Source organism: Dunckerocampus dactyliophorus, chromosome 9 (assembly GCF_027744805.1).
Source record: "Dunckerocampus dactyliophorus isolate RoL2022-P2 chromosome 9, RoL_Ddac_1.1, whole genome shotgun sequence".
In the NCBI taxonomy this organism is placed as follows: domain Eukaryota; kingdom Metazoa; phylum Chordata; class Actinopteri; order Syngnathiformes; family Syngnathidae; genus Dunckerocampus; species Dunckerocampus dactyliophorus.
Window position 1 is genome coordinate 7,249,796 of NC_072827.1, and position 14,606 is coordinate 7,264,401.

The following is a 14,606-nucleotide window of genomic DNA, read 5'->3' on the forward strand; positions in this document are numbered from 1 at the left end:
TAAATAGTGTAAGCACATGGTTATTATTGGATGGAGTTCTACATTTACAAAATGTGCTATATAGTTTACATATAGTTTTTATAGAATTTATAGGCTGGCCCCAATGAGGCTGTGTGTTGCCTAGAAGCAAGACAACAAACACGACTTCTACGTAGGTGTGTCCGAACGAAGCTGATGAAGCACAGGCACGAATTAGTCTCACTCAAGTATAGTCCTTAATATTATTAATACAAGGTTCAATATTAAATTAACGTGTTAGTTTTTCTCTTAACACTCCTTCGTGAGTTGCTATCAGAAGCATTTCATATAAAAAATACGACCGCCAACAACGGAAAGTATCGCGAGAACTTTCGCGAACATGGACACAAGACAACAAAAATAAATTTGTGGACAACAAGCCTGCGAATGATGGCGGCGTCGCTGCTACGCCGGGACAAGAAAGCTGCTGCCGCCTATCTGAAGGCAGACTTAAACCGGTCTGACAACACCTCCGGTCTCCGACAACTTCAGGATCTGCTGGATGTCGTGCTAAATCCCGAAAAACCGGCGACGGACACGGAGGCGTTGGACTGGTGTAAATGTCTAATCGCAGGAGGCGAAGGTTTCGAGGAGTTCTGCAAAACGGTCCGGTCTTATGACAACGCCACCCTGTGCGGCTTGGTGTGGACGGCTAATTTTGTGGCATATCGATGCCGGACGTGTGGCATCTCCCCTTGCATGTCACTGTGCGCGGAGTGTTTCAATAACGGAGACCATACGAGCCATGACTTCAACATGTTCCGGAGCCAGGCTGGCGGGGCCTGCGACTGTGGAGACAGTAATGTCATGCGAGAGACTGGGTAAGCTATGCTAGTCATGCTAGCCATGCTAACTATGCTAGCCAGTGACAGGTCCACGTTGGAAGGGAGCTGTTCACTGTTGAAACCTCATCACCTATTATGTCGATTTTTTTTGTAATTGTGTCCAAAATATCATTCCAAATAACTATCCACCAACGAAAGTTTTGCATGCTTCGCCTCTCCTGTGTTAATTTATGATGAGATATTAGCATTGACTTAGCTCGGCTCAGGAGCCATCAATTAACAATAACAACACTCCGACCTGCAGCTTAAACTGTTGATTGCTACTGTACATTATTCAAATGTGGTGCTTGTTTGTCTGCTAGTTTGACAAATATGATTACCATTTGTACTCAACGTCAAATATACTCAGGTATCCATAGTTTATCCACGTTTCCTGGTCGTAAAAATGATGGCATCCATTCTGCACCTGCTCTTCCTGATGAGGGTGTCGCCGCTGATATCAAACTCCTAGCTATCACAAAACAACTACGAGTTAGACTCTAAATACGTTTGAGTGCTGACAATGTCCAAAATAATTGAAAACACTGTTAATAAGCGTCCACCTGCACGTTAAATCAAAGCGCACGACTAATAGGCATGGCGTTTAATAATGAGGAGAAGCTGAATGGAATGAATTGGTGGTTGGTGTAAAGACCATGTGTGTATATGTACAGTATATGTATCTATCCATCCATTCATTCATTCATCCATCCATCCATTTTCTACACCGCTTCTCCTCTTTTGGGTCGTGGGGGCATGCTGGAGCCTATCCCAGCTGACTTCGGGCGACAGGCGGTGTACACCCTGGACTGGTCGCCAGCCAATGGCAGGGCACATATAGACAAACAACCATTCACACTCACATTCATACCTATGGACAATTTAGAGTCTCCAATTAACCTAACATGCATGTTTTTTTGGATGTGGGAGGGAACCGGAGAACCCGGATAGATAGTATATAGTTCAAGAATAAACCACATCTCAGTTTTGTCATACAGGTGAAATGCTACAAAAATGACATTATTCTTTCCCCATAATATTACGAGTTTATTCTTGTAAAATTGCGACTTTTTTTCCTCATTCGATTACAACTTTTTAAATCTTAATATATTGACTGTATTCTCCTCAAAGCTGTTCTTTTTTAAAATTTTTTTTAAATTTTCCAACTGTTTCAACTTTCCTCTTGTAAAATTTTCTTTCTGGAATTATAACTTTATTCCTACAATTTTTTGACTTTATTCTCGTAATATAATTTTTTTTCCCAACCAAATTACAACTTCATTCTTTGTTTTATTTGTCATAATGTGACATCTTAATTTTTTTTTCTTGAATATTTGAACGCTATGGTGCTAAAATTTGACAATTTTTCCTGATAATATTTCAAGTTGATTCTTGTAACACTGCAACTTTATTCTTGTTGGAATATGACTTTTTTCTTTTAATATTTTGACTTTATTCTACTGTTACTTTTTAAAAATTATTTTACAGCTATTTCAACTTTCTTCTTGTAAATGTTCTTTTCATAATATTATGACTTTATCCCCATAATATTTTCACGTTGTTCTCGTAATTTAGAATTTTTTTCCCCAACCTAAATTTCCAAAAATTACAGCTACATACTTTTTGTTTGTTATAATATTATGGCTTAAAAATTTATTCAACTTTTTTTCAACTTTATGCTGCTAAAATGACATTATTTTTCCTCGTCATATTACTTTATTCTGGTGGAATTACAGTTTTTCTTCCTCTCTTTAGATTACAGCTTTTTTTTCTCTTAGTATTTGACTTTATTCTTGAAAAATTGCTGCAGATGTTTCCATTTTTGTTGTTGGTAGTTTTCTTTTTAAATTATGTTTTTAGAATGCGGGCCCCTGGACTGCAGTTCGGACACCCCTGGTGTAAAGTTTCATCTCTGCAGTGCTAATTGCCTGTATATTTGTTAATAAAGAGGTGTTTATAATATTTTGTCCCTGTCATGCAGCTAAAAAGTCAGTACACTGCACAGGGTTTTAATCCAAATGGCATCGACAATATAAAACAGATTATTTTGCAGGGACTTGTCAGTGTTGAATCTTGAAAACCCATCTTTTTTTGTGTGTGTGTGAGAACAGGTTTTGCAGACGACATCGGTTGAGAACAGGAGAGAACATCCCGTCAATACCTCGAGATCTTCTCTTGATGTCTGAGTTGGTTCTTCCTCGCTTTATCCTGTGTGTCATACAGTATCTGAGGGATGGATACACAGAACCAGGTGAAAATAAGCCTCATAAATACAGTATGCCACCCACTCACCGTAAAGGATGTTATTCTATGAACCAAGCATACAATTGCTGCAATATGATATTTTATGACATATTCAATATAGAAATAGATATGTTGCACAAGCGCCATGCTGGCTGTCCTGACCCTGTTTACATCCGGTATCATGTTTACCAAGTGCAGAGAGTCATGACTTGCATTTATTATCTCGCTGCACCAGACACCTCAGCTGAGAGAGATCTACAAAAAGTTTTACAGCAGCTGGAGCCTCAAATCTCCTTCCTGGAGGAGCTCACTAAAATGGGCGGAGCCATGCGCACTATACTGACAAAAATCCTGACCAATCAGCAAGCGTTCAAGGAGCTGAGCATGGGTAACTTCTCATTCAACTGCTCTGTTTTGTTCGAATGATTTTAAAATGAGTGAAGAAAAATGTGGACGAATATGATGCAGTTTTATCTTTGTTGGTATTCTTGTATTCACACCTCTGCTGCAGGCCAAGAGGAGAATATGTTTGCGAAAAACAACTATGAAAAGTATTTGTCTGCGTTGAAGAATTCTGGTCTGGTGTCCATGGAGGAAAAAGCCCAAAGTGTTGCCAGTGACAGCCCTGTTGGTGCCGAAGGAGGTGCTGATGTTCTGCTGGGTGAGATTCTCATCCCATCTCCATCCCACTGCAAATTCAAAACAGTTTTATAATCGTTTTTTTCACTCTGAAAATGGGCTGTTTTTTCCGCAGAAAACGCATCGCATTCACCATAAGTCAAATTTCTGAAAACATGATAATAGACATAGGAAAAATGTACATCATACATGTACCACTCCTGCAAAGCCCACAGTTTATACATGTTTACATCTTCATGCTTCACTGATAATGTTTTTTCTTCAAGCTTTGAGATTTCATACTTTGTTCGGCGGTCTTTCAGTGCACCATAGTTGTGTGCTGGGATGCAAAAGTGTGTTTGGCTACATTAGCACTAGCCTCCACAGTCAATCCGGTTTCAAAACTTGCAGCGAGTTGAACACAAGTGAATATATGATGCGAAGTCCTTACTAGAATTAGACTAGAATTAGAATTAGAATTACAACTAGGGATGTCGCCGGCCGATATCCGCAAAAGAAACAAAAAATATTCAATTATATAGGCTTGCATCCCAAAACTCCGATATTGGCACACCGATACAAGCAGTCGATTCCAGACTCCGCCCCAGCACGTCTATCCTGCAGTGACCGACTAGAGCCCATGTGAGCACAACAACAGTGTTGGCTAGCATTCTATAACAAGGAGTGATGTCGTGTGGCTCAAAAAAGGCCTTGTTGCAGCTGAGTGAAAAACAAGTCATGCACAAGTTTCCAATGGTGGCACAGAACCAGGGAAGTTTAACCCGACCAACCCCATCGCGGATATGAAGCACAATCACACGGGACGGCAAAAAGTAATGAGCTACAGTATGCATAACAGAAGAGAGCAAGCCCTGTTGGTGATGAGCGATGTCGAGGTTTAAATGCTTCATTGAGCACTTCCAACCTGTCTATTTTATGCCTAGCCGCCACTAAAGAAGTGCATAAAAACTGCACAAAGAAGTAAATGGGTGAGTTTTTGTCATATCTTCTATTGTTCTCAGAATAATATCACTTGGGCAAAGCCTTTTCTAACGTTCCACATTACAAAATAAAAAATAAATGTACATTTACATAATAAATAATATAATAAATACATGTAAATGTTTGTGTTGATATCTGCTCAATATCGGTATCGGTCGATATTCATGGTTGCAATATCTGTATCGTATTTGATGAATGAACAAGTTGTATAGGGACACCCCAATTACAGCAGCCAAGCAGTGTGGATGATGTAGACGTGGCTTCACTAGCCTGCTAGCGTCTAGATCAGGGGTCACCAACGTTTTTTCTTGCGAGAGCTACTTTTAGAAAATTAAAATGGCCACGAGCTACTCATTTTTATAGAAATGATTTTCATACCTTATTTCAACCCAAACAGATCAAATATGCTTGTTTTACTAAAACATTCACAAAATGCTGGTATCCACAACTCACATTTTATGTTTCAGAATACTTTTCTTTCTAGTGTTCTCACATTATTAACTGAAAGCCTGAATGAAAAGCAGGCTTGCGGGCACCTCATGTGGTCGTGGGAGGCTACCTGGTGCCCGCGGGCACCACGTTGGTGACCCCTGGTCTCGAGCTAGCCTGACAACCAGGCTAAAGGCTACACTGTATCCATCATTTTCCATTATCATTGACTAGTGGTGTGTGTCCATACATTTTATACTTTAAATGTATAATAAGTGTGTGAGGCATATTTAGGGATTATACCTGGATTGTGTTACGAGTGAGCAATGGTAATTGAAGAGAGGAGGGAACGGTTCTGGAATAGACATTGTTATCACGACCGGTTGTTGTCAGCCCCCCCTTAGAGAGATTGGGGGCAAACAAACCTAATTGTAACTAAATGTAAAATCAATGCAAATATACTGCATAGATGTGCCGTTCTCACATGTTGAAATTGTTCACATATATATTACTGAGATAGTCCGTCATAACGGGGAAAAAAGTTCCGGAAACGCAGAGAAGCCACCTTTTTCAGCGTTTGCTAACCAGCTGTCGCTCTCGAGTGGAGCTGAGTAAACACGCTCCAGTGAGCAGCAAGAAGCACAATTTATACTAAAATCAAAGTTAAAACATTGTTGGAACAGAAATTGTGAAATGTAGCCACCTGGAAGGATTGTCCAGCGATGCTCCATGGAGGTCCCAGAAGTGAGGCTTCTAGCAGCCCAGAAATTGTGCGTACAGTTCAGATGAAAATTGGCTATGTAGCTCAAACAGTGAAGCGAAACAATGAAGGACATAAACAAGAATGTATTCATGCACACTGAATGCAAATTGACATGTGACAAGCATTATTTTCATTATGTCTGATCAACTATTTTATGTCTTCATGCATCACACCATGTACACTCACACAACTGGAGCAAATCATTTCAACGACATGCACTGTCATTGGCTTTAATCTCCAAAATATTGCACAAACCTACCGAGTGTGTATGTGGCCGGAGCTTATGCTTGCCCCCCATCTGCTCACCGGAACTGCCTCCAGGTCATGTGGCTGAAACCCATCAATTACCTGACTGTTGTGATGGGCTGATGGGTGGAGCTTGGCCTTTTATAAGACGCAAACTGGATGTTGATGGACGAGAGCCGTTTCATTCATGACTCATACTAAAGCAGACGCTACTCAGGCGTTCCATATTCCGTCAGCTAGGCTCCATTAAGACGTTATTCACGCTAAAGGAGACGTTTCTCAGATGTATTTAGACGTTACTCATGCTGTTCTATCCACCCTTCACGGCCAAAAGCGTCTGGTGTAAATATTTAGACTGCGACAGATGGAATGGTTTAGTGGCGATATGGGACAGAGCCTTGATGCTTGAATGTTGTCTTTGGAAAGGTGTGTGAACTCTGGTTTAATATAGAAATATAAACACTAGGGATGTCACAAGATCAAAAAGATTTCTGTCTCGCGATAATAAATAAATGAATTGGTCATATATTAATCATCAATTAATAAATAAAAATGAGCTGTATCATTTTGCCGGCCTCCATATATTGCCATGTGCATGCGTGTCTGTTTTCCTTTGCTCTCGCTTCCAAACAGGCAGGAAGAGGGTTCACTCTGTGCATTGGTATTGCACCTAGACTCTTCATAAGACAACTGCTAATGATTGCTTTTTTTTCTGTCCCACAGGATCCACAGCACCAGGAAGCCCAGATGAGGCGAGCAAAGAGGTTTGTGCCAAACCTGGAAGCTATTACTGTATAACCATTTTTACATGTCATTTTAATATTACAGTGGAGCGACTGTCAAACACATCTTGGGAGACGTGCATGATGATGGTCGTTTTGTGTGAATTAAATGGCGTACCTTCCCCCGACAATCATGATTGAATTGTAAATGATGCAACCTGATGGCTGTTTTATTTTCAAGGTTCTACTGTATTTTGTTTGCTGCAGTAATCCCTCAAATTCTTAACCGTGATGAGTGAATTCCGGCAAAGTAGGATTGCTTATTTATAAATGGAATATTTTTGTAGGTACAACCTTCTCAATACGTTTTTTTTTTATTTTTATTTTTTTAACATTACCAGAGAAATGAAATAACACCCCTATCGTCACATTTACACTCCTATTACTCAATATAGTACACATAATAAGAGAAGATAAGACTTGTGCTTATGTGTGTTACTGTAAATACAGTATGTTCCGGTTACGTCTGGGGTTCAGACTTGTAGTTCGGCTTGGCTTTGTGTTGGGTTACGATGCAGCAGTAGACCGTGTTAAGCGTAGGTCACAACCGGACGTATGACTTTCTGGCTGTGCCATTTGTGGCGTTTCCCCGAATCGCTGAGTTTTTTTCTTTTTTTGCTCGTGGAGCACGCAGTTGTGGTGACCATGAAGGAGTAAGATCACCGCGCATCCAGCGTAAAATCTGTAAGTGGAGCGTGCGTACCACGCACAAAATCTGAGGCTGTTCGGACGCACGGCTATTGCCTCATTCGTACAGCCAACGCACGTAAGTTGTAAGACCAACGTCTGTCAAACTTGCAATAAATGTACGGACTTTCGTTCCATGTGGGCTTTGTATGAAGGGTGCAAGAACTATGCGTGACTGTACGTTATGCATACCAATGACGAAAGATCCGTACTGGAAACATGATTGGTTCTGCCCATGCGACAGACCTACGTAACTTCCTCCACGCAATTGTTTACGACAGAGCTTCTGCTATGTCACATGCCGTGATACTTATTTTTTTCCAACTGATGAACATAAATGGTCAATTATCACACGTAGTATGTGTAATATATTGGGGGTTCTCTTCCTTATTGATGTTTATTAAAAGACTTTGTCAGCATGTAGATCGTCTTTGTTGACCAAAACGTGGCCTCATGCAGCACACGCACAGATGCACCACAGGCGTTTACGTCGTATCCGGTCACGTGAATAACAATATGCACTGCAATAGGAATCATAAATATATATTACAATGGAGACACAGAAAACAGAGGAAAAAAAACAAATATACACTGATAAACAGAAGTATAGATACAATAAAGCATATAAAACAAAGCTCTGGGCACCCCTGCAGCTTTATATACCCGAATTTTCGTGCGACTGATAGACTCTCGCCGTATGGGCAACACACGACCGACTTACTCGACATGCATGGAGCACGTAAAAAATATCTGAACTAATGTTGGCTGCACCAATTACGTATGTGGGTCTGCAAGTGCGACTTGACATTTTGCCCAAACACCAGCAAAAGGTACACTACCTGTCAAAAGTTTTAGAACACACCAATTTTTCCAGTTATTTATTGAAATTCAAGTGGTTGAAGTCCAATGAATAGCTTGAAATGGTACAAAGGTAAGTGGTGCAGTGCCAAAGGTTAAAAAAAAAAAATGGTTACCCAGAAGTGAAACATAAAGTGTATTTCAGAATTATACGAAAAGGCCTGTTTCCACAAAATGGGTCAACAATTTAACGCAGAAATGGAGGTTGATCAAACCTTGGCTGGTGGTTCAACTAATTCCTACACGTGTTCTGGAATACTTACTACCTCCTCTGTCTGCATCAAAACAGTGTTCAGAACACACTTTGGTACTACACCCTCGTAAGCATTAGTTGAACAGCATTGTACTGGAGAAAGTCATTTGTTCCTACAAAAATGTCAAGAAAAAAGGCAATTAACCTTGGAAGAGAAAGACCATCTTAACACTTAAAATGTAGGTTTCCCCTAAGAGAAATTGGAGCGTTCTAAAATTTTTGACCGGTAGTGTACGAAAGACACAGGTTGGCTGTACGGATGACGCACGAAGACGGACGTAAGTGCATACAGTTTGTCTTGCAACCAGAAAAAAAACATAAGTGCTGTAGAGTTTGACAAAGAATCTCTACGGCTGGTTTGAAGTCGGTCTACGGCTTGAAAATCAGAACTTTCACATGCGTGCCCTTCGTGCGCTTCTTGGTTTTTGCACGCTGACTGGCAGTAGCAACCGGTACAACTGGTTTTGACCAAGGTTTAAGGGATTATTGTGAGATTATTCAAAGGTGCAGTAAAAGTCCAGCGGCCAAGTCTGGCGCTTGTGTGTCTCACCCAACGTTACAGTAACATTGCTGGCACTTAGTGACCAGTGTAGAAAAGTACATATCATCACAACGTCTTTGAATGCGGCTTCTGAATGCCTTATACATTCGGCCATTTTTATGCTGGGAAAAACATGTAAAATTGGTGTAAATATGCAGATTTTTTAATGAATAATAGGCTGTATTCAACCGTGAAAAAGCACGATTTATTAATTCAAATATTTTTTTAAAAACTGTGAGAGTGAAATTCGAAGTACAAGGTGGCAAGGGACAGCTGTATTTTTTTAAATTTTTGTTTTCTTTTTTTTAAATTTTTACAAATAAATATCTGCCTTGCTTTTAGTGATTGTTGAAGATTGTCAAGTTTTACTTTTTTTTTATTTTATTTTATTTTTTTTATATACTCCCAGGAGGACCAAGATGCAGGGCAGAGTGTTGGACAGAGAAAGCGGGTCAAGCTGAGTAGCAGTACAAAAGGTAATGAAGGAAATATGTTGTAAAAATGTGCATTCTATTTTTACATTTTGCATTGTCTTCCCTCAGACCTGTGTATTATTGAGTCATTGAAGCATAAATGTTTTTTGGAGGAGCTCCTCTTTTGGACAATAAAATACGAGTTTCCTCAGAAGATGGTCACCTTCCTACTCAACATGTTGCCAGATCAAGATTACAAGGTACTTTGATTCATTTTAGCAAGCATTCTAAGAGTAATGTACATGTTTAATGTAGGGGTGCACAATAATTATTGGACTGATACTTATCAGGCCGATCTGAGGCAATTATGATGTCATACGGATAAGCTGATACCTTTTAAAAATAGATCCTATAACCGATAATTAAAAAAATAAAAAATAAAATCATCTGGCTATGATAACAGCCTGTTGTAACTTCCCATTAGCTCATTTGTTAACAAACGTCTACTTTTTCTGAGACATTTTGTGTGCCAAATACTCTGCGATTAGGGGGGAAAAAAAACCATCAAGAACACAAAAAACCTTATTGGCCACCTGAAACGCCAGTGCTGCAGCGTTTGGAAAGGGCAAACGTTTTGCCAGAGACCTCCATGGCGGCACAACGGCCTCTTTGAGCAAATGTCCGAATACAGTGCACCTTGCTCGGCCACAGCAGGTGGCTCCTCTCGCTATATACTCTGGCTCTCCTGATAGCAGTGATGTGGTATTAGTAATGTCATATTTGATTAGGACAAATCAACAGGTACAGTTGGGAAAATCCTAATTTGTTTTAGTCTTCCTTACTACCAGATTTTCACAAACTATTTAAATCTAAAAAGTAGAAAGTTATCGTCAATGTTCTCGCTAATTTTTCAAGTGTCTGAGCATACAAACAAACGACCTGAGCGTTCTTTGGATCTCTGTGAGCACCATCAGACACGCACAGTTGTAGTATGACATGCGTCCAAACCTTGAGAACATGAGGTAGTCCAACTTTCATTCTGTGTTATTTTGTATACGAGTGGGTTGAAAAGGTCATCAAGGCGTACGACACAAAGTAGCTTTCTTTTTGGTCCACCTCAGACAAAACAAGCCGTAGAACTATCTCATCCAATTAATGATCTAAATCTTGCAGAAAACACCTAGTTTATCATTTCATTTTCCATTTCTTTTCTTTTTTAACATTTATTTTGTTAGTTACAGTATGTTTACTGTTATTTCCTTATTTCCTTTCTGTTTTGCAGCAGCCTGTTTTGGTACTATTTCATTCTGGAAATGTACTTCAAAGTGATGACACATTTTCCGTATATGTTTACTTTTGTCTCAATAAAAAAATAAAATTAAAAAAAAAAAAACAACTGAAAGAAACAGTCACCTTCTGGTCCCTTCGACATCACTGGTGCAAACTTGGCATAACACTTCCTGTATCCTTTAAGTCTGGCCATCAAAATAAAAGCACGCCAGTGCCACATGCACGGTGAAGCCACTTATTTAGTCCACACTTTTCACTCAGGAAACTGGGTCAGAGCAGCCCTCATTTGAAAAAGAAAAAAAATAATCCATATTCAACTCTTGTTCTTTTGTTCCCACATACTCCGACAGCCAGTACACCTTAGAGGCCTTTTTTTTTTTGTGGCTGTGGCACTGTTTCGCTATTATACAGGGTTAGCAAGCAGCATTTAGCTCCCCTGCTCCAGTAGCTATACGCTAACCTGCAAAACCGCGGCAGGGTACAAAGTAACGCGCTCTTAATGAATTGATTGGCTGCGTAAGTACGTACGTACCAACAGGCTGTTATTACTGGCTGGACAGTGGTCGTCTTTGTGTTGTTACCGCTTGTTGTCGCCTGTCACTCATGGAGTGGCATTGCAAAATGGTACAGAATAAAGTATGTGTTTATTTTTCAGGTTGGATTTTATTTTGCTATGCAGCAAGAATTTCATGTGCGCTGAGAACACAAGATCAGTGCACAATTGCGCACACATGCAGCTTAGAATGAAGGTTATCAGTACCATATCCGTCTTGAGAAGAAGAAAATGATGGGTATCAGTTTGAAAAAAAAAATATTATGCATCTCTAGTTTAATGAGTGTTTTTTTTTTTCTTCCTTTTTGCCAGATCACTTTTACAAAAACATTTGTTCAGCATTATGCATTCATCATGAAAACCCTGATGAAAAGCCACGAGTCGGACACCATGTCCAACCGCATTGTGCATATCAGCGTGCAGCTGTTCAGCAACGAGGAGCTGGCTCGTCACGTGACGGAGGAGTGTCAGCTGCTAGACATTATGGTCACTGTCCTCCTTTACATGATGGAGAGTTGCCTTATTAAAAGTGAACTTCAGGGTAAGTGTCATGACTCAAACAGTGAAGATGATTTGACGACATGACTGGTTTCTTCCTTTCCCCTTTTTAGATGAAGAAAACAGTCGCCATGTGGTGGTGAACTGCAGTGAGGCTCTGTTGAAGAATAACACCTACTGGCCGTTAGTTAGCGACTTCATCAACATCTTGTCGCACCAAAGTGTTGCAAAAAAGTTCTTGGAAGACCATTCCTTGTTGATGCTGTGGATGAGCTTTGTGTCATTTTTCCAAGGTAAGTCATTCGAGACCAGCGGTGTCCAAACGTTTTCTACCAGCGGGGGCCACATAGTGAAAAATGAATGGTAATGGTTTAATTCATCTTGAACATGCCCACAAATGATAGTGGAGCTCATCACATAACACAATTTACAATTCTGCATGTCCGAGACGGAGTACGAAGAAGCAAAGCTTATTTAATCCTACCCCTCATCAGTTGCAACACATTTGTTCAATGTACAACGGACTTTATCATGGTAAGAAATGTTTGAGTTCCTTACTTAATCCGTTTCACAACTTGATTCCACACACAGAAATGCTGAAGGTTTTTAGTGTAGCCCATGCATATAAGTGTTTTAGGTTTCATTTGTCCCTAAGATCATATTTCTCCTATTTTGTTGAAGAATTGTTTTTCAAAGTTTTTGGGTAACATGTTGTAGTTTGCTTTATGCATAATTTTAGCTGTTTGATAGTTTACCAGATCAGCAAATTTTAATAATTGTGATTTTAGGAATAAAGGGTTTGTATGTTCCCTGTAAGCGGCATTATGGATCATCCTAACTGACCTTTTCTGTAACATAGTTAATGAGTGTAGTGTACTTTTATAGTTGGTTCCCCATATCTCCACACAATAAGTTAGATATGGTAATACCAGAGAGCTTTATTCAGTATTGAGGTATTTCTAGCAACTTTATGTTGTATATTTTTTATGTGAGATTTCCAGTTCATATTATTATCTATTGTGACACCGAGAAATTTCTTAAATATCTTATTTATTATGTATTGTGTAAAACTAAGACATGAACAACATCCCATTAAAAGCACAAATGCCGACCCACCATCCACCAGTTCAAGCCTGGAGTTTTTCCAGAAAGATTATTACATCTCTGTTTGACGTGTGTGGTAAAAGGCACTGTGCTGGCATGAATTAACTTGAGACAAATGTGCACATTAGCACTCAATAAGTCATCAAAACTTACCTTTATGCATTCCCACATAGTATCAGCATTTGAGGCGAAATATGAGGTGAAAGAAAAATGCTAAAAATACAGCAACAGTAGAGAGAAAGTTAGCACACCCACAATGGATATGCATCAAGTGAGACGGATGTAACGGAGAGAATCCGGCCACTTTTCAAAATAAAACATCATGGAAATGATTTTTTCTTTCTGTGCGGCCCGGTACCGGGATGGGCCGCGGCCTGGGGGTTGGGGATCACTGGTCTACAGCGTTGGTAATGTCCTCAGGGATTTCGAGTGCCATTAGTGCCATGGAAATTGAAATGTTAGTTCTCTATCCGTATTGGCTGTTTGCTAGTAATTCATTCTTATTAATACATTTGTCCAACCTATTGTTGAATAGCTTTTGAATTCTTTTTTATAATTGGGGTAATAAGGAGACTGGTTGGTAGATGGTAAATTGATGTGTGTCTCCATTTTTGAAAATTGGAACTACTTTAACTGTTTGCATTTTGTTAGGGAATTTACCAGTCTGGAATGATAAATTACAGACGTACATCAGCGGTTCTGCGATCTCATTAATAACTCCTGTATCATTTCCATTCTTATCCCGTTACAGTCGGTTGATGTTTTTGCTTGACATTTATTAACAATGTCAATGACTTACTTTTAACAGTTGAGATTCCTGTCTATAGTTTCATTCCTTTCCTCTATGACAAGAAATTTTCTATCTTTTCTTCCAATTTTGGTCCAATATTTACAAAGTAGGTATTGAGCCTTTCGACTACCTCGCTCATATTATATCTAATATTTCCCTCTGTAAAATAGTGAGGGAGGGTAATCAGCTTTCTTTGTACCATTCCTGATAATACTGTTTAGAATGCCCCATGTTGCTCGGTTGTTTTTATTCTTGTCTAATAACTGTAATATTCTCTCTTACACACTCTCAAAATGTTTAACTTATTTTTATATATCTTGTATGTTTTTGAATTATAAATCTTCGATACAATGTGTTTTTCTTCTTACAAGCATTTGCAATGCTTTTGTCATCCACGGCTGATTCCTCTTCTTTTGCTCATTAGATACTTCTCTCAGTGGACAGTGTTTATCGTAGCACTTCTCAGCTTTATCATATAGGTGAAAAAAACATATTATTAGTATCAACTTCACTCTTTTCTTTTCCATTTTTGCTGTTTTTTCTCAAATATTTCAAATTGTCTTAAATAGCCTTGTTTTCATAATATTGTTTTTATTCCCATAATATAACTATTTTTCCAAAAATTATGACTTTACTTTGTTTCTCATATTTCTCAACTTTTAAAAAATGTTTCCTTTTTTTCTCATGTCGAAT

At 39.2% G+C, this 14,606-nt stretch overlaps 1 protein-coding gene across 6 annotated transcripts in view; it reads left to right on the top strand.

The window, feature by feature from the left end:
- Nucleotides 1–348: 348 nt before the first annotated feature.
- Nucleotides 349–14,606, top strand: part of ubr3 (ubiquitin protein ligase E3 component n-recognin 3) — a 112,872-nt gene continuing 98,614 nt past the window's right edge. For all 6 annotated transcript variants that reach the window (XR_008572517.1, XM_054787986.1, XM_054787983.1 and 3 more), the window contains exons 1-9: nt 349–839; nt 2,954–3,093; nt 3,322–3,474; nt 3,598–3,747; nt 6,868–6,908; nt 9,675–9,741; nt 9,808–9,938; nt 11,834–12,062; nt 12,133–12,312. Coding sequence is in view for 5 of the 6 variants with exons in the window: in XM_054787986.1 (XP_054643961.1) it covers nt 406–839; nt 2,954–3,093; nt 3,322–3,474; nt 3,598–3,747; nt 6,868–6,908; nt 9,675–9,741; nt 9,808–9,938; nt 11,834–12,062; nt 12,133–12,312 (1,525 nt within the window). In the remaining variant the exon portion in view is untranslated. The remainder of the gene's footprint in view (nt 840–2,953; nt 3,094–3,321; nt 3,475–3,597; nt 3,748–6,867; nt 6,909–9,674; nt 9,742–9,807; nt 9,939–11,833; nt 12,063–12,132; nt 12,313–14,606) is intronic.